General features: G+C 38.2%; 3 protein-coding genes across 6 annotated transcripts; 1 reads left to right on the top strand and 2 right to left on the bottom strand.

The window, feature by feature from the left end:
- Nucleotides 1-3,296: 3,296 nt before the first annotated feature.
- Nucleotides 3,297-8,736, bottom strand: LOC111262381 (smoothelin-like protein 1). 4 transcript variants are annotated; one of them, XM_086969084.1, is made up of 6 exons: nt 8,594-8,718; nt 7,672-7,749; nt 6,819-6,879; nt 6,602-6,718; nt 4,415-4,566; nt 3,297-3,921 (listed from the first exon to the last, which is right to left on the bottom strand). In XM_086969084.1, coding segments are annotated over exons 2-6 (462 nt in total). In that variant the 5' UTR covers nt 7,674-7,749; nt 8,594-8,718; the 3' UTR covers nt 3,297-3,791. The 4 variants fall into 4 exon arrangements, with proteins under 4 accessions (XP_086825210.1, XP_022692333.1, XP_086825211.1 ...); XM_022836598.2 differs by lacking the exons at nt 6,602-6,718; nt 6,819-6,879 and having other exon boundaries at nt 8,594-8,736; XM_086969085.1 differs by lacking the exons at nt 6,602-6,718; nt 6,819-6,879; nt 8,594-8,718 and adding an exon at nt 8,367-8,387.
- Nucleotides 8,737-12,834: 4,098 nt separating this feature from the next.
- On the bottom strand, nt 12,835-15,928 carry EMC3 (ER membrane protein complex subunit 3). Its single transcript, XM_022836620.2, has 4 exons — nt 15,631-15,928; nt 14,844-15,105; nt 14,319-14,558; nt 12,835-14,109 (listed from the first exon to the last, which is right to left on the bottom strand). The coding sequence occupies exons 1-4, from the start codon at nt 15,777-15,779 to the stop codon at nt 14,020-14,022; spliced, it is 741 nt and encodes a 246-aa protein (XP_022692355.1). The 5' UTR covers nt 15,780-15,928; the 3' UTR covers nt 12,835-14,019.
- A 208-nt stretch (nt 15,929-16,136) lies between these two features.
- On the top strand, nt 16,137-19,677 carry Pex3 (peroxisomal biogenesis factor 3). Its single transcript, XM_022836610.2, has 3 exons — nt 16,137-16,376; nt 17,245-17,428; nt 17,723-19,677. Exons 1-3 carry the CDS (start codon nt 16,285-16,287, stop codon nt 18,449-18,451), a joined length of 1,005 nt encoding a protein of 334 aa, XP_022692345.1. The 5' UTR covers nt 16,137-16,284; the 3' UTR covers nt 18,452-19,677.
- Nucleotides 19,678-19,735: the final 58 nt, after the last annotated feature.

Raw genomic sequence — 19,735 nt, 5'->3', positions numbered from 1 at the left:
GTTGTTTTCATATCGTACCTAATTCGGTACTACTAAATTATTATTTAACGACATATATAGTATACATAAAAATGTACTTATCGAAAAAAAAAGGCATATATAAATATTTGTTTGCTAAACTAGAATAGGGATATATATCTGTTTTATGTTTAATGATATCATTAAATATTGTTTCAGATGTTTAGCCCTTAGCTGTGTAGGAGCAATCAACTTTTTTTTCGGCAGTAAAAAATGCGAAGAGCCGAAGATGTTATTTTTGCGTCTCATGTCAGAAGGGCTCTGATACTGTAGGCATATTAAATATAATAAACATGGCAATATGAAAAGATTTTCATTTTCTATAAATAACCAGCTAGCTTCCTCAATAGAAAATCAAAACGCAATTTTTCGTGTTGACTAGGTACTGCTTAACGAATTTCACTTTATCGGAAAGCTGCTTTAGAATCATTCTTTCGTACAACCCAGAACAACAACCAGAACACCAGCCAAATATGTTGTGAAAGGCTACCCCAAACCTCTTGTCTAGCCCAATAAGCCTAATGGCTTTTTGTCGTTTTTCTAATTTTTTGTTTGTTTGATTCTCCGAACGTATTTCATCGTTGTGAAATCCGGCGGCCACGTTTCGCTTTGGGCAATTACGCGAACTTGTTATCGTGACATAGCGCCGAATAATTTCTCCAGATATTTCAGATGCATCATTGAAGTTCCAAGGAGAGATCAAACGGTACTACTAACTAATTTATAATAAATAATAATTAAATAAATAATTAAATAATAGGTAAAAGCTTAGGAAGAAAGAAAGATATTGTTTCTTTTCTAATCGCATTTGTCATACGGTGTATGTCCTAAAACTAATGAGTTGCTTTATGTAATGTTAAACTTCAATAGGACTGCTGTAGCGCTGCGTTATCTTTAACTACTGCAAGGCTAAATACACATTCCGTAGTTCAAGGCTACGCGATTATTGCAAGAAAAAAAAACAGGCCTGATCAATTGACACACCATTTAAAACATTCACGTCTCTTTGCGCCATCTATTTCAATGACTGAGCTCTTTTTTTCTGCCTCAATACGAGTCATAGTTACACGTATCGCTGGTTAATTAGACTATCTTGGCTTGTAAACATGCCTGTTAAAAGACGATCTAAAAGGCATAAGCCTTTTCCAGATCTCTTGAAGTATATTCGATTCTTCAGCAATATCCATGAACTGGTGCTGACCTTGTAGTCGTTGTTTTTCTCGTGCCGTATTCACCTTCAAATGTCTCTCGATCGTTGACGATGTCTGCCGAAAGCTTCATTTTGAACGAAGACGGTCTAGACGGAATATACCGGCTGGCACTTGCCGACTGTCTTTTTGCACCAGCTCATTGAGTCATCGTCCTAGCGTCAGACAAGCCGACCGACGAAGTAAAAATACACGGGCTCGAGGTACATAGGCGCCAAGACCGTCGTTAGAGTATAGGTGTTTGTTCCTACCATTAGCTATCCGTCGGTGATCATCATTAGCTGCCACCGCTTTTCAGTTACACCACTGTGAACCTTAATACAGCATTTATATATATGTTTTACATGGGTTTGTCGGTGATGAAGGACTTAGGGACGAAAACTACCGATAATTTCCAGACGCTATATGGCTTTAACCTTGTCGCGAAAGAAGTCTTGTAAGTTATACAATATGTAGATTGTTGGCAAAGATTTGCTTCTTAGATGCTCTTAGAGACGTGCTTATTTGTCTATTTTACTGACCGTTAGTTATGGGATTATATCTATACAATATTCCTTATCATTATAATATAAATTACTGTGTGTTTGAAGCTCATACGCGTTGAAGATGTTCATACCACTAGAATTTGATCTGACATCGACAAATCTACCGTTTCATGGTCCAACAAAAGCAGGTTTGGATCTATTACAATTGTGCGAAAGCTATCTAAGTTTTCTGTCACGATAGTATCAAGTCTTTGGCTTAAAAAGTTTGACAGTTGTTGGATGGCCTGGTCGGACGTACAGTGAGTGACGCATTCATCACACGAACATCAGCTGGTATCCTGTTCTTCTAAATCTGTAGAAGATTCAAATGACCTGTCTCAGTGATACGTTTGAATAGTCTAACTGACCTTACTGTTTAATTAGTGTGTTCTATCAAATTATTAGCAAATTATTAAATGTTCTATCAAAACATTAGCAAAGCGTAGTTAATCTATGACTAGCCTCAACAACTAAATTGGAAAGTTCGTGTATATTATTCAAGTTTCTTCTTCCATTCTTCTTTTCTGTACTTGTCAGTATCTATAAATAAATTACGGGTGTTTCGAGTCCGTTCCCACTTACCGCGAAACAGCATAAAATTCGTCGCATGATATCCATGTGGAGTTCATCATGTAAAAATTATATCTTGCTCAGAAGTTCGAAAGGCCTATGATGCCCAGCTAATCTTTAATCCACATAAGTTTGGTAATAAAAAATTGTTCAACTCTTGTTTTGTCCTATTATATATTAAGCAAGGCTGCATTTACAACATCACAGCAATCATTCCGGCAAAACCATTATGATTAAACTCGAGCATTCTATCACAAGAATTGTGTTTCTATTATTTTAGTTGTCATAAATGTTATCTCGAACCAGAAAGACCAGAACAAACACTCTACGTATATTCCAACAACCTCGAAGCACGTGAGTGTACAGCACTACTATATCCAGCGGCTAATGTTCGCGTGTCTATGTACACAGGCAGTTTTTTTATACAATGTCATAATGGGAAAGTCTGCAACGATTGACGTCACCACAACACCCTATCATGTCTGTCGTTTGGGTGAACTAAGGGTAGTTTAAACAGAAGGTCTAAAGAGGGTCTTGCTTGTGTAGGCAGTTCCCTCTTTTTACAGCACTACTTTGATACCACGCTAGAGTCTACCAATTTACCACGCGGGGGTGTATCCTTTTATCGCATCCATTGATCCAGCTATTAGCATGGTAAAAAGAAGATAGCCTTTTACCAACAGTCATGCTCTTCTCTACCACTAAGAAGAACGCGCGATCCATTACAGAGATAACAACTAATTTTAATTTTTGGTTAATTCCAGAGCAAGCTGCTGCCCTATCTCGTAAACGTGCAACTATTACTGATGTGAGTAAAATAGCTGATTTCTAAGATAGGCAGGCATGTATACACGAGTATGAGCAGGATACTAGGCTTCTTCCCTCCAGTTCGCTTCCACTACAGAATCCTACTTTGCTGCTACTACGTACTCAACATGAACTACGCTAAGTAAAAAGATAAAGACCCATTCCGAGATAAGGGGTAATAATGGATACATAGGCATTTATTATTCACATGAATGTGTGAAGTGCCCTGAAAATGTGACACACTTAAGGTTGTATTCCGTGGTAGTTATGAATAATGGCTGCGACAATAGTAGCGATTCCAGTTCTGTTTATGAATTGTTTTGTCTCGATTCCGGGCCCTGTTCTTTCGTAAGTTAAGTTGTCGCAATGAAGCCTAGTGACCACAATGGATAAAACACATAAAGCAACAAACCTACGCAAAATTAAATAACTATAGAGCTCATATTTTTGCAATGTGTTCGAATAATTGCTCTATACCGTGATCTAGACAGTATTGCGGCATCCGTTCGTCGCCTGTAAATTTTCTAATTCGTTTAACCTCGGCGTTTTCCTTTTCAATTAATCTTTGTAGACACACTACAGTGACATCTTTGTGTACAACTCGTATATTGCTTTTCGCAATTACTATAATTTAACCCTCTCACTTTCAATAACCTGACCCCGTTTATTTGGGCTCAATGGCAATCAGCTTGTGGTAGAGTGACTGAACATAGGTGAAGACACATTTCCAGTCGGGCTTGTCCGTCAGCAGCATATCCTCAGTCGCCAATAGCGGGGTTACACCAAGTCTCTGCCTGTTGACAAACAACACATGATATCACATTTAGAATAAATATAAGCTCATCTATTCATACAAATTATGTAATACTTGTGTACTACAAATAGAGTAAACTTATCAGTGGCAGTTAAATGCATTTAACTAATCTAACCTTAAAACTAAACGGTATAGTAAAAAGGGGTATATAATTCTGCTTTCAAGTAAGTTAACTGCTAGTAATAACATATGTTCAGCTTAACTATACCTGGTTTCATTAGTCACTTCGGACATAAATAATATGCAGGGTGCAGTTTTTCCTTTACACTATGACAGTTCAACACCATTTTGCCAAAACCTATGCCTTGTTTCCACTATGTTATTAGGCTGATAGTTGCATGTCAGCCACATGCATGACTATTCCTTCATAAATCTTTGACATAATCCATTGCATCATAAACATTATGCGATTGTGATATCGCGTGTACCAGGTGCAAAAGGTGGGTCCTACTACTCCTACATAACAAACTTACTCGGCTGTGATAAAGGCGAGATCAAAGTTCTCCTTCTTGTTAGCGGGATCCAGGGTAGCGTAGTCGAATGCATCGGGCAGATGATGGTGGATTAATGCACAGAACGCAAGACCATCATTCCAGGACGACGAAAAGTTCTCAATATTTACGTTCTGTAGCAGAAAAAGCGTACAGGGACGACAAAGACTTGAAGTATACTCGTTTATCAATAGTCAATCAAACTGAAACCATTCCATAAATCGAACCGTATCTGCATCGCTCTTGAAAGGAATCGAATTTTCAATTCAAGAGTACTAAGTTACCATGGCTCTTTAATTACATGTACAGTTAATGTGATTTAAAAATTATGGATATATTGTATACAGAAATATATTTAACGTAATCGAGCGAATCTTATATGGTATTCTGTTTACGCTAATTTCAGTGCTCGCGATCTACTCAGACTATGATACAGACAATATATGCATTATATAAATATATGCTTAGCCGACGATTGCGTACTCTATTATAAACCACCTACTGTAAGTACTGGTTGTAGGTATTAGGTGTCTCAGTTAAATAAGTCTACTACTTTCGCATGCTGCTTTATGCCTCTACCATTCGCTAAACCATCAAAAAACAGACGCTGAAGTGACGCTTTTGCTGGTTTGTTTCTCTGGTTTGTTTACCCACCCTTTTGAACTTGTTTCAACGTTTGATTTTCCGATGGTGTTCTATACCGCTTACCGTAACTAAACCAGTTAAACAGTACGGTAACAGCGCACAGCCAAGCCCATTGATCTGTATAGGATAGCATCTACACCCTTACCAAATCGTACAAACCTGTATACGTTCGGTCAGCATATACACGTATATCTGTCTGATTACCAATTTGGCTCTGTAGGTAGACTGTACAAGTTGGCACAAATCGGCTAAATTAGCACGAATCAGACACGATAAAAATGCTGTTATTAAGAAAGACGCTACCCACTCCTCGGAACTCCAGATCAGAGAAGAACATATTAAGTTGAGCGCCTTCCATCCTAGCTGATTGATAATCTTATTTATCGCTTAAAAATAGTAAGGCAACCAATTACAATACACACTTGGTTGCAGACAATAATAGAGCGAGAACGGTGGCGAAAAATCAGACCGATTGCTTGTTCCAGATCAGCACTGGCACAGCATACCCCTTTTTGAGCCGTGTAATTATTACTCAAGATAGTGACGTTGTGGCGTGCTTATTGGGAAAAACAAATCGAGACAACGTGCAATAATAACTGAAGCGGTACGTTTGTATATTCTCAGATGTCGAAGAGGTGAGAAAACTGACCTTGATAGGATAAGGCTGTAATGAGTTGGCGAAAGTTCGAAACTCGGTTTAGTACACTTGTTGTCGACACTATAAAAGGATCACAAAAAGGACATTGGATGATGCATTACATCGACGCACATTATATTTATGACAGAATACTGAAAAACTATTGCAAAATTCTCTCAGCTTAGTGACAACGGTGCGTATGTTTACGCTGCACCGTCTACAAGTGTTTGTCTTCGCCATCGCTTGTGGGCGTCATCCCATCTAAGCAGTGGCGCTCTTACCCAATAGGAGGAACGAGCATTAACATAACGAGCATTTGGCTAGCGATGTATTTGAACATCCTTTGTGTTCTTAATGCACCGAGTGCACACCACAAGAGTTCTTTATTGGGTCTTTCGTCTTACGTGTGTGTTCGAGGCGCTCATCATCAATATGATGTGGGTAGCCTTTACGATGACCTTTCAAACTTTGAACGTCCGTTGGCCGTAAACACAAGCAAAACTGAGCTATCGAATTTGTCTTTTGGCTATTTTTCTGTAGTCAGTATATGTATATATATATAGTTTCTATTTGTTACTGCACTAGTATTGAAGACAAAGTCTGTTGAATAAAAAGTAAAGGGCCCTCAGGGCTACTTAATTGAACAGAAAAGTACAATCAAACACCCACGTAAGTAGTTTAACAGTGAACCAACAACAAAAGTTCCATAGCGCAAGCGAAAACTAGGGGGTTTTGCTGCTGAACATTCAGGATTATGTGTGTTAGTTATAACGAATTAAAATGACTTTGCTTTGATTACGCGCAAAGAATCCATACACTTTAGAACGCTAACCTAAACAAATATTGAGTCAGTGAAAATTCAACAGTTTTTTGTTCGATCAGAATACCGAGTCATATAACGAAGATGATTTTCTAGGACGGCGCTGGTGTTTTGAACTCGACGATTGCCCAAAGGCGTATGTGTAATCGCAGAGCCTAGTTCTTGGGGAGGGCGTTGTGCTTGCCTGCTCAAGAACGACCAAATGTCTATAAGTAGAATTACGGTGGCTTTCTTTTCATAGTCTTTCTCACGTCTAGCCTGTCAGAATCGAAATAAGCACTGACCGTCCACATATTGCGCCAACAACGTACGAAGCCATTTGAATGTCGCACCTGTAATTTTAGCCTGTACAAACAATTTTCATATGAAGTGACGATAAGGATTTTATCGTGAACGAGACGTTTTTAGACGTAGTGGCCACTGGCCACAGTCGTAAATGATTTCTGCTGTCAGCCGATCTCATATATATTCATGCTCAGATATATTTCCATATGATTTCATATCGGTACTGATATTTTCACAATGACGTTACACAATGAGGTTCGAAGAAAGCGGTTGTTTATAGTTAACTTTTTGAAACTATTCAACTTAACTAAGGTGTGTGTATGTGAGTTATATAGTTATCACAGTGTAAGCAGTTGTTTTCTGTAACCGAAACCTGCGAGCTGTACAAATAAAGCGCAGAGACGTAATACGGTAATGTAAAATTCATCACCATGTTATGTTTTGTACAGCTAACTGAAAGCTAGAGTCTTCGCAGGGCAATTCCTGGTGGCAATATGCGTCTTCCTTAGAATTTATTATCAGGGTCCATCGAATATATGGCTAACTAAATGATCAGCTTTATCTTGAACGGTGTCAGTGTGGTACCTTGTACAACTAACCCTCCCACTAATAAAATTCTGGCATCGTCGGGATAGACATACATATTACGATAGATACTTACAAACCCTATATGAAACGCATTACAATTTCATAGTTTGTTTCGAATGTACAGGCTCAAAATTACCTAGTACTTTGGTTTGAAACTAGGTGTTCATATCTTTTCTCTTAGACCATATGCAAGGTATATTTGAATATTTCAACCATAGATTCAAAATGGAATGATCTCTGCTTGGTGATAAAAAAAAGACTTACATCGTACTCTTGTGTTTTGGCTTTAGCCCAACGCAAAAGCATCGCCTTAGCTTCGGCGACGTTCAGCGGCATTTTTCCCTGCAAGACGGTAAAAAGGCAAACAGAAGGTAACTAGCACTTGAAAAATATATTTTTATCACAATAAATGTAACCATTACAGTACGTTTCGTCCTAACTGTCTTATCCAGATGACACCAAACGTAGTAAAAACATAATTACTTAACCGAGTTACTTAACTTGTGCTCAGGCAGCTTAAGCAAGCTCAGAATACATATTCAAACGCAAAAACGAACTGCACCAGACAGGTTTCGAAACATTGGCCAGAACTGAAAAAGCTTCTATATATAATAACATTTTTAAAGACAGCATTTATTTAGTGTACAACGTACATCACATGAATTTACATTGTAACTAATATATATATAACGATGTATATGATATAATAATGTAATCTTTTCAAGATTACTACACTAGTCCAACACCTGGATCAAACGTATAAAAGAGCTATGTATATGTGTATAAGTGACATACGTATAAGAGTCAACAAAATTTTGTTGACTACTGATGACAATTATGCGCTGATTGTCAGCCACCTATCTTATCGTCAAAAGTAATCAATTCTATATCACTAAGGATTAACTAATTTCGGCCCAGATAAGGATTCAAGTTACCTAAATGTTGTTCTAAATACTTACAGACAGCTTAGGGTCTTTAGAGGTAACTGATTAATGTATCTGTTCCTTTGTGCGCGCATCGAAATTCGACAATCAACACTACTGTACACCTATGTTCGTGTTTCACGCCTAATATTTCAGCCCTTCGCACGTGTCCATAAGTTCAGCAGGCAAACGCGTTATCCACTGCGTTGCTGCTAAAACAACTTACCCCTATAATAATACTTGACCAGTATCGAGACACCTACCTTGACGTGTGTGTTGCTGGCTGATTACCAATACTAAAAGCGACTTTTGCTCTCAGATGCTGGGTCACTTAACTTTTTTAGCGGCCAACTGAGGCTTTCCGCACTCGTTAGCTATAGACTTGGACAGTAAGCGAAACAAAAACGTAGATATAAGAGAGAACAGTGCATGAACTCTTGCGGATACCCTCACCCCGTGAGGGTCGTCTCATAGGGGCCGGCGCTCTGCGAGATGAACCAGAGCGGCCGCCCTCAACCACGCGCGGTTGTGTGGCCTATAGAACAAGCACCCGCAATAAAATATACTTCGCATAAAAGCTACATTGTGCTGACTACGGGTTGTGGTCGATCACAGCAGATCTAACCAAAGATGTAAATAATTGGGTCACGTTTACTGTTGATTGACACTGTAAGATACCGTGCAACTTAGATCGATACTAAGCTGAGAGAAAATAGGCATTACTTTATTTTAGGTGATAAACACCGAATTAATAAATTAGCATCCCTATTAATAATGGTTATTAATAGTATCCTCCGTTGCCAAAGTAGATGATTCCATTCATATTGTTGCGGATTCATTGGAGGCGATATCTAAAAACTAAAGGTTTCCATTGCATTGCAGTAGCTTAGGCAGAAGTTGATGTGTCCAAGACTACGACGACAGTGCTAACGAAAAGTCTCCATCCAGATATAAATACGGGAATAATGGTAGGCGGCGTGTAAGTAGTATAATCACATAAAAAGTGCGAGCACGACTGTCTACGTGCAGTTTCGTTTGAACTTTTCAGGGAAATTAGCAAGTAAATATATTATCTGTTGTGAGGTCGCAGATTTGTAATGTTGAACGCTTTTTTTTTGAATGGGTAGGTAACGACGAGAATTTTTTGAGATTTATCGAAATACGACCTGTTTTGTAATCGATAATGTGTTTAAAGCTGTGCACATGGTTACGCACTTTAGGTAGCCTCTCGATTGAATGGTACAGCATTCTCAACATATTTTCATATTATTTTAGTTCTAAGACTAATTCATTTATCCATATAAGCTTCTACATTGCGCTTAGTAGTATCATACAGCACTAGCTAAACAAAGGAATTACGAAACGCTTAATGATGGGACAGTTCAACTTTAATCAGTCTGTCAATATCAGAACTGAGACACAGGTAACATCTGAGCAAGTGCTTATCCAGTGATCATTATTAGCCAAGTGTCTTGCATATACATAAGCTATACACAACCAATTTAAAGAGTGGCCAGGTTTTAAAACGCGCGGAAGTTTTTGCTTTGAAGCAGCAAAAGATTAATGTCATTCGTCAGACACCATTAAGTACGATGCACGTGTGCATTTCGTGCTATTGTTCGGTTAGCCGATCCGCGTCTCTGATTCAGCATTCAACGTATATCATATATATGTATCATTTTCAACACTTACTTAACACCTCTATCAGGCACATACATATATATGGTCATTTATAATCACAACAACGAAGATTGTGACGTAGGTATTTTTTATGATAAAGTCATTGCATATTCTAGTCGAATGACTGATCTTTGTTAAAAATAGCGTGAGATAAATCATCGACAATATAGTCATTTTTATGGAGAAGGAATTGAATTTTGTGGAAAATTTTTATTTAACTGTTATATTTAATAAAATAAGTTATATATCAGTTGACTTATCGTTGATAAGATAAGACAACAGGATATTTATATTGATTGGAACTAATAAAACTAGGGCGATACCTTGTCTTAATATATTAGAATATAATTGTATAGGTGCGTACGTTTTCAGTCTATAGTTTGATGCTTAAGTCAATGTACACCCCTACCATAAACGAAAAAGCGTTTGGCCTCTACCGATGCCAGCCTTCTAAGTATTCCCTTACAGAGCTAGTTCAACCAACTGAGCGCAGGAGCTATGTAATGAATTCCCCAAGTTATTGACACAGATATATTTCGGACCATCTACCACCTACCGTCCTATATCCATTGTGTAAAAGAATCCGCCCTGAATTATTCACATTTTTTGAACAACGCCAGCAATAATTTGTTGTCAATGCTGATTTTGTTGTTGCACTATGCGAGCTGTGTTACATGAGACTCATTTGCTTCTTGGCTGATCTCAGCCCCCGCAAGCTGCTGGCTTGAAGGTTTATATGGTTGAATAAAGTAGATTTACATTGAGTTGTATTCAGATAAATAAAATTTTAAATCCAGTGTTTGACATATGAGCCAGCTTTCATTATTTTATGTATTAAGGCATTTAATACGCAGGCGTGCATGAGTATCAGTTGTACATACTGCTGAGAGATAAAATGCCGTTTAATTAATTAAATAAACGACATTTTAAACGTTCTATAAATGTGTTCCTTTTAACCTTCTACAGCTTTTCAGAGTAGTTCGTAACCAAAATTTGCTACTAAATCAAGCGGTTGAAGACTACGTAAGGCCCGAGATTATGACGACGGCAAAATATCAAAGTATCAAGTACGCTATATGCTGTGTTCACGCATCACTAGAAAAGATTAGAGGCTTAAAATGTTCAATAGATTCATCTGCTACTATTTTAACAGAGCTTAAAGTAAACAAACTAAATTGCTACCTACTCTTTCTATATTCATTGATTACCATTTAGAAAATTCCAGCAGGGCATGCAAGCAGGACAATCTCATACACCGCAGAAAATGATTTTGAGGTTTGAAGGTGCATAAGCTGACAAAAATACATTTACGTGGCAGATGAGCGTCCAAACTGCCAGAGAATGAGAATCCGGCATATTTTTTTGATCCTCTAGGGTGAAGAATTGATCGTCGACAAAGTTTTAAAGGTATTAATAAATGGTATTTACAGGCTACGCGATTATGGGAGTATGCTGGGGATCACTGAGATTTCCATTGCAGTTGTACGGTGATGCAACGGCTCATTCTCTTTCAAAACGTGCCGATGAATCGCCCTTTCTTTTATCAGGGGAGTGCTGGGTTGTTTCTTGGGTAGCAGCGAATCCCAACTTTGGCACTGTTTTTGTCTTTTTTTTTTATTTGGATACGCCTGGGGAAGCTCACCTTTTGTTACTCAGTAATGTTGCCTGGTTTGATTACAATAAAGAGAAGTAACATTGTTGATGCCTTTTCTCATGGTCTATGGATTCGATCGAAGGAACTACTGACTGGCACTGGCTCTACGGCAGAGTGAAGTGAATACCGACAAACGCTCACTTTTTACTCCGCAACGATTAACCAAAAAAATAGTTCGAGTTTTACCTTCCACGCTAACATTGAGTATCACTTCACATAGTTAATCCATTCTAGTATGAAACGAAGTGTGTTTACACGTGGTTTTGAACCAGGGCATGCGTCTCCAAGCTTAGTTGGCACATACCCTTCCTTTGCACTAATGAGCAGTCCACTTTCTAGCGTCGTATATTTTTTCCATAAAGGGCAAATCGTTTCTTACAGTAAGATTTTTAACCTTCAAGCTATAACTGCGGCGCTCATTTAAGGACATTCTCAAACCAGTGCATACATTCTGTTGTCCCCAAGCTCCAGCGCCAAGAAGCGCCCAAGACAACCCAAGAAAAGGTTGTCTTGAGTGTTTCTGGTGCAAAATTCTTAAACGATAGCTTCACCGTATGAACCAATATCGCTCTGGCCCTAAACGCAGAGCTTGTTTCAGTAAGATCACGCACTGAGGTGTCTATGAGTTGGAACTCCCTATGGGCAGAAGAAATGGCGCCTATCTGCTAACGAGAAGAGCTTATTCTATTTTAGCACAGGATTTTTTGTAACAGAGAAGTTGAACCGTCTTTGTTGTTGCTTTATTTACGAAAGATTCAGTCACAACAAACAACAGTTAATTAGACTGGTAACACAGTTAAGGAATTGTCGACGATGGTATATATAATTAGGTTAAAACCTCAAAAAACTTCTTGACATACTTATCATAATGAGAAAATCTTCTACACAGCCCATTTAAAAAAGTTAGAAAACAAACAATTTTTTTATTTACTTAGAGCCCCTAGCTCTACTAACTAGTTTAAGTACATGTTTGTTTAACTACTTTGTGCTTGTGCAAGTTTTTTTACCACTCATGGAAAGCGACGTTAAACGCGACGGATTGGCACGTTACATAGACAACTTGTCTGCACAAATACTAGCCATCTAAACGGCGAACTTCCCTGTATAAGAGGAAATAGTTATCAATTAGAATCTATAAATCACCTACCTACGAAAGATAAGACTGCTTAATTATAAATTATGCACATAGCCTCTTTTTGTATTTTATGTAAACATACATTCGCCATTAATAATAAATATCATACTAGATTAGCATACACTCCTGTGTGTGTGTGTATGTATATATATATATATATATTCACAAGCGATATATAATGGCGCAAAGAGCGCTCGCTGTCCTATCGCTCTGAATAAACCTATATAATATACGCACCATAGACGATAGCATTTACTCCGTTTACTTTTTTTGCCTTTATCTTTTGTTCACCTACTCTTCGAGCTTTCCATTGTAAAACGGTTTTTTAATGCTTGGTTCTGATGTGGCATTTCCTAGTTCGGACGTTTAACTCAAGTAAACTAAGGCTTGTCTACCGCGGACATCCTTTATTAGAATTTTGAATTCGAACATAAGAGTGTGGTACCAATTTTCGTCTAAATTCGTTCAACTAGCTATTATAGATATACAGCGCATTTAGAACTCAGCTACCAGATTTTGAAAGATGAAGGCTTTCAGTTAGTACTGGGCTTATCTGTATAAATAGCAGATTTAGTATTCTAAGCCGCATAGCGACAATACACTTTTTTTGTTATCATTCACTACAATACGAAATACGAACTTCGATTTTTACACCGCCCACAATTACTAACACCGCAGGGCTAGTCGTGTTTATCAGTCTATAAAATGAAACTCTTGTTGGTTCTGACGTATCAGCCTGTGGCATAGTATATGGCACGACATGTCATTTACATGCGCCTCCCTTGATTGGCTCTGCCGAAACGGTAAGGAAAATAATTATTATATCTTTTTTTTTTATATAGAATTTTTTCTAAACGGCAAAATACGAATTCTTCACAGCTACTATGTCTTTGCATCTAAGAAACACAGTGTAACAATGCTTGTTTCTTCACCCGAATAAAAATTGAGAATAAATAGAAAAACTCAAACGATCCCATCTTCTTACTGCTGTGTGAGTTTTCGACTATAAAAGCGCTGTCTTCTAACAACAAGACATATATTATATGTAAATCATGCCTATATTAGATCATGCTTCCAGTTCGATGTCCTCCCTTCTCGCTCTAACTGAGTTTATGTTGTGAATTGAGCCGCCTTATGCACTTGGGTATGTGACGCATGGCTGTCGACTGTGCCTTCCCGGTATACAGCTGTATGCGTTAAGGAGTAATGATACACATCATTTAAAATTGTAATGGCTTAGAGCAAAGATCCTCCTCAATACCTGTGAGGGCCCACTTATGATCCACGACCTCCAGTGCTTCCCATTCAGCCTGCAATCACAGATACAAGTCCAGTAAACTATAAGGAACACCTTTTATAAAGTTGTTCAACCATATTTGAATTAGTTTAAAGAATCATTTAAAAACTGCATTTAATGTTACTGTGTCATCGTTGTTGTTAATTGTTAATCTAGGTAGAGTATGCTTCTCAGGAACTGTCAACTACTATATATAAGGCACTGCTCTAATTAAAATAATACCTTAAATGCAGCTTTAGGATCCTGGGGCATTGCTGCAGCCTGTGGTACCATCGAGTCCTGCATTGCACGGGTCGAATCCGCAGCATTATCTTCGCCCAACACAAGCGTATAGATTGAACGCAAGCCAAATACGTTCAGGAAGTACCATGACGCCGATGATACCCAAGAGGCATCTAAAGAGACCAGTTCAATCCCGCGTTGTAACATTGGCTTAAAACGCAACGTCAATGGGAAAGGGACCTGTAAACAGCAATAACGAATACATCAGTTTAAGACAAACGTTCAATCAAGTATTATGTAAAATAGGACAAAAGTTAGTTCACAAATTGCATTGTTACTACTTTAACACTTATAATATGAAGATTCTCAAATTGTCAAGAGACATTTAATCTTCATCCTACATTTGCTGCCGATGTGTGTCCGTACTCATAATACATTAAAAAACTTAATGCAAACTGCCCTACTCATTAGTCCTACGGTATATCTCACTCATGATAAATATAGTGTAGCATCCTGCTTTCTTACCTTGGTTGTAAGAAACCCAGAAAATGTCCAGTTAATCCACCCACCAATAACAATCATGGGAAGCACGTTGGTCAAGTTGCCTTTGAGCATTTCCGACATCATGCTCGGATCTGACATCGGGTTGTTCATTGGTGGGGCGCGCTTCTGGGTCTTCAACCAACCGGTCTCCTCATCATTAAAAAAGTGTTTTCGCATAAAAAATCCGCGCGCAGGAAGGTACTTGCCATTCTCACGTAGATATCGGACTCGTATTAACGCTTGGCTGGTATAATATAGAAGATATAAAAGAATCATGTGAACAAAAGATTAGACTTGCCCGAACGACAAATTAATATTGAGGTGACCTCAAATAGAAAGGTATGTTAGCAAGATTTCCGAACTCGATTTAATCATGCCTGAATGCAATAGTTCTTCAACGTTGAAAATCATGCCTAATAACAGTAACAGAAAGCGGAATATGGGAAACAAATTGTACAATATTAAACAGTGATCCGTTACAATGAAACGTAGAGAAGTTAATGCAGTCCTCATATCACCGTGCTATGCCCTGCTAAGTGCCACAGTACATAGATTAACCAATATCCTAATCAGCTGACAGTGTGATAAATGATAAACAAGCTCAGTGTTGGCTTTCTCGTGACTGAAATTAGGGATTTTGCTTAAATGGTTTGCAAAGGAAAGCAGAAGAGGGCTATCCTACTATCTGAATAAACCAAGTACGAAGCTGGTTGGATTGTAAAAGGAAAATACAACCCAGAGCTATTTTCTCTGTCCTAGAAGTTCCAACCTGTCATAAACCTGCTGAAGCTCGGCCTTCCGTGACGAGGTCAATAGGATGGACACGTAGTGGCGTACAATCCCGACAAGAAATGTGATTACTACTATGGGCAAAAACACCCAAATTCGGATATCACGATCTAATACCAAGTCTACCATTGTGAGTCCTGAATCAAACCAACGAACTTTTCTTCCGAATATCTACAACTTGTTTTTTTTCAAAAATCCTCAGCCTGCAGACAGTTCTATTATTGCACGCAGCTAAGAGCGACTCCGAGAATTAGATGTTAGAATATGCGGATCTTGGTGAACATCACAGCGAGCGGATACGCAACCAATTAATTCGGTTTCCAATGAGCCCATAAATAGGCGCTATATGTTTTTATTGTGTAGTGGTGGTATAAATGCATTCATTTATTTCACATCCCACGAGCATGAACCACTTCACTTATGATGCAACGTTCTATGGAGGACATCCCGTACGCTCCAAAGGGGCGGAAACTAGCACGTTTGACGGTGTCTTATTTACACGGAACAAAGCTGTTTTTGCCCATTAGTCCTCTTACCGTTTGCAGTTACTTGGCACTCGGTGGCAGTAGCGTTAAGCAGATTTCATCGTCAGCCGAAGATCCACAACGGTTTAGTTTCGTTCTTGAGGTTTGTTATGTTTTCGAAAGCTGGAGACTTTTTGAGAAGACATCGGAGAAAGTTTCTCATTGGCGGAGTTGTCGCCGGTGGGATATACGTGACGCACAGGTTTGTATTTAGCACCATATATAGGAGATTAGCATGTGATGAAAAAGACCTCCGATTTTTGGATACGGATAACTCAATAAGGATGTTTTCGCCGTCTTTAGGCTTCCGACGGTGGGAAGTGTGTTGAATAACTATTATTAGATGGAACTCGACGACAACGAAATAGGTGAAATATTTCGATGAAATTGAACCCAAATAATGGAAATCGAACGAAGATGTTAACTTGTTTTAATAAAGTTCATTATGATGCAAATATTTGAGAAGTCGATAATAGATAAATGAGTTGTGCCTTTGGTGCATCGCTTTCATATCCGGTTCAGACAAGAATGCATAAGTATTTAGTAGTTGTTGCGATTGTCACAATATTAAATCTTAACAAATTGCATGGGAACATAGTATTATTTAGTTGTTTTATTGAAATACCGATTAAATATGGGAGTATTTTAGCACAAATATTCTTAATCGCATTGCTACCAATCAATCTCAAGAGAGGGCTTTACGCGTTACGTCAATCGACCATTTCTATATAAAGCAACATAAACTGTAGAGTCGATACTTACACATTTGTTCGTTTTTGATTGGTTTCTTCTACATAAATGTATCTACAACGGATTACTTAGCAAAGAACTCAATATCGATGCTCTACGTGTCATGTTATTTTATTATTATTATTATTATTACAGACAAGGCGCTTTTCATGATATTGCTATTGATCAAACAAATATCTTAATTGGCGCAATACTGGATGGCTGTTTTAGCGTATGCATTGCATTTTGCGATAACACAGAATTGTGATGTAAGCACTGAATTCATACTTCTCAGATCTCGGTGAGCATATTTTTACCAACGTGCCACGGTCTTTTTGCAGGTATCTCCGTTATCGTCTTGAGCAATGGCAAGCGGCCCAAATGCAAAAAATGTTAGAGCAGTCGAGACGAGAACAGCACTTCGAATTGATTCAGTCGACCACCGATTCCACAGTATTTAGCTGCGTGCATCGACTACGTAAGACGCTCGACCAGGCTTTAAACATTGAAGAGCTTCTTGAAAAGGTTAGCTATGTCACGTTTCAAATTTTAGATACTCGAGCTTTTTCATAGACTAATATACATAAAAATAAACTTTTGGGACAAGTGTTCGTAGGTGCTTCGAAAGACTATGGCCGTTTAGACAAAAGAAAATGGTTTATCTTCAAGTAAACATCTATTTTTATTTTACAGCTCAAGCGAACATCTATAGGACCCTCGCTACTTAATCATAGTGTATTTGGACTGTCCACTATTTTATGCCTTCCCGTTTACTGATATGCGTGATTCACCGATTGTCGGCTTATTTGCTCCTTAAAGGTCCGTAGCAAGCCTGAGAACCGAATCGAATTATGGGAGGAGATTAAAATTCGGCTAATTACCTATGGAGTTGTATCGGTCTATGCAGAAAGCCTGCTTATCTGCGCTCTCAGGATCCAACTTGGAATCATCGGTGGTCAGGTTTGCACTAACTCCCGTCCGTCGAAGATGAACAAAATTGAGGTACATAAAAAGTACCTTGAAATGACACAGCACTTTCTTAATCAAGGTGTACTTGATCTTGTTCGTGAAGTCAAGACCGTCGTAGTGAAAGCTTTTGAACATATTGAACTTAAGCAGACTGTTACACCGGACGATTTTCTGCTCGCCTACAATTTCGTCCGACAGAACGTGAAAGTTATTGAGGATGCGCCAACCTATCTTATTCATGAGAGCTGGAAACTGACGTGCACAAATCCCGACTTCCCAGACTTTGAGGTTCTGAACCAGATGCTTGCTGAGACTAAAGATATTTTGCAGTGTTTCGATTGCCTGGCTTTGTTGGAAAGCCTTGTCGATCACGGCTTCCGCGATTTACAGGAGCTGGTTAGGAGGAGCTTCGTGTTTCTCGGCCTCGAGCAGTGTCCCATGGTGAAGGTGTTACCAGCACTTAAAACACAAACAGAGAATCGTGGAGAGGTATTCGTCAGAGACAGACTTAAAAGTGACTCATCAATTAATTTTCTGGCCAATGTATATGAAGCATTTTGCAATGAGCCTCCAAAGTAGTTTGATATGACGGTGTTCATTTTTTTCCTCACGGAACTGGTCAGCATAACTAATTATTACTTAACAGCATTCTATTAATCGAAACAAACGAAACAGTTCGAAAAATATTACAGCTATTAACGAGAACCACAGTATTCCCGAACGTCGTTGGGATAATTGCACCTTGAAGAAGCTGTATATCTACGAAATCGCAAAAAATACAACTTGTTTCTGTATATACGACTATTTGGGTCAAGTGAGATATATCTACATATTTTGTGTTGGCTTTTTCCTATGAGATGATAATGCGGCGTTACCGTTACCCTACTAATTTACAGTTCTTATTAATCTTTTATTGCTACGGAAATCCAAGAAGTACGTAAGGGTAGCCTCAAACGAAACAGACGAGCAAATACAACAGGAGCTGCAGCTATTTTTTTCTATTCTAACAGTAAAGTAACATTTTACTTGTCATTATGAGACTTGCACTCTATCCTAAAATATTTCTTGTTATTGCGGGACTTTTTCTAGCGTTCTAAATAGAGCGCTCCTTTATAGTACTCAGTTAATTCATTATGAGTTATACCTCAAGGAAAGAATTTTTTAACGCGTACCGAGTTTCTTTTTATTTATGTTAGCATTACCACCTTTATAAGGTATTTGATATTTAGCAATCACAAATTTTGAACCCGATTCTATAATATAATGACTGCCCACCCTAATGCCGCACCCTTATCAAGGCCATTTTTAGTGCTCAAATTGACCATTTTGACGAAAAGTTACAATAAGCAGAATGGATTTGTTAAAGATGACTGCCAAGATTCTAGTGTTACAGAAGTTTAACAGTGACTATAGTATCCATTTTCTAAATAAGCCGGGCACCGCCGATACCAGCTGAGAATTAAATAGGATAAAAAACGTGTAAGCGTTTCTGAAGGCCTTAATCCTATTCGTAGTCTACCGACCTTTATCGTGAAGTTACGCATACTTTCCTTACATAGTTGCATAATTATACAAATGATGTATCAGTACAATAATATTGGAAAGTTAGAGGTAGCCTATGTGACGGTTTTACATTCCAAAAGTTTTACATTTTAAAGAACAGAGTTTCATTTAATTCTGGCCAGAGATGACTGCAAACGACAATATAATAAAGAAATATGTAAGACTAATAGAACTTACTTCACATTGTAGCATACATTTTTATAAACTTAATCGATAATAAATAAACCATAGGTTGAACAAAAGCAGAACGTTTTCTAATCGTATTACCATTTGTACGTTCACACTAACAACATAAATGAA

This window comes from Varroa jacobsoni, unplaced genomic scaffold (genome assembly GCF_002532875.2).
Source record: "Varroa jacobsoni isolate VJ856 unplaced genomic scaffold, vjacob_1.0 scaffold_657, whole genome shotgun sequence".
In the NCBI taxonomy this organism is placed as follows: Eukaryota; Metazoa; Arthropoda; class Arachnida; order Mesostigmata; family Varroidae; genus Varroa; species Varroa jacobsoni.
The sequence above is the reverse complement of the archived record's forward strand: the minus strand, read 5'-3'. Positions and strand labels throughout refer to the sequence as shown.

Bases quoted from the DNA above. Each gene is read 5' to 3' on its own strand.
- LOC111262381 (XM_086969084.1), bottom strand. The intron at 4,567-6,601 runs GTATTCTGATCG...TTTCTGCTACAG, and splicing joins CATCTTCGTTATATGACTCG to AACGTAAATATTGAGAACTT. The intron at 3,922-4,414 runs GTAAGTTTGTTA...GTTTGTCAACAG, and splicing joins CTCGCCTTTATCACAGCCGA to GCAGAGACTTGGTGTAACCC.
- EMC3 (XM_022836620.2), bottom strand. From the start codon at position 15,779: ATGGTAGACTTGGTATTAGATCGTGATATCCGAATTTGGGTGTTTTTG. The intron at 14,559-14,843 runs GTAAGAAAGCAG...TGCTGTTTACAG, and splicing joins CTGGGTTTCTTACAACCAAG to GTCCCTTTCCCATTGACGTT. The intron at 14,110-14,318 runs GTATTATTTTAA...CTGTGATTGCAG, and splicing joins ATCCTAAAGCTGCATTTAAG to GCTGAATGGGAAGCACTGGA.
- Pex3 (XM_022836610.2), top strand. From the start codon at position 16,285: ATGTTTTCGAAAGCTGGAGACTTTTTGAGAAGACATCGGAGAAAGTTT. The intron at 16,377-17,244 runs GTTTGTATTTAG...GTCTTTTTGCAG, and splicing joins GGGATATACGTGACGCACAG to GTATCTCCGTTATCGTCTTG. The intron at 17,429-17,722 runs GTTAGCTATGTC...TGCTCCTTAAAG, and splicing joins TTGAAGAGCTTCTTGAAAAG to GTCCGTAGCAAGCCTGAGAA.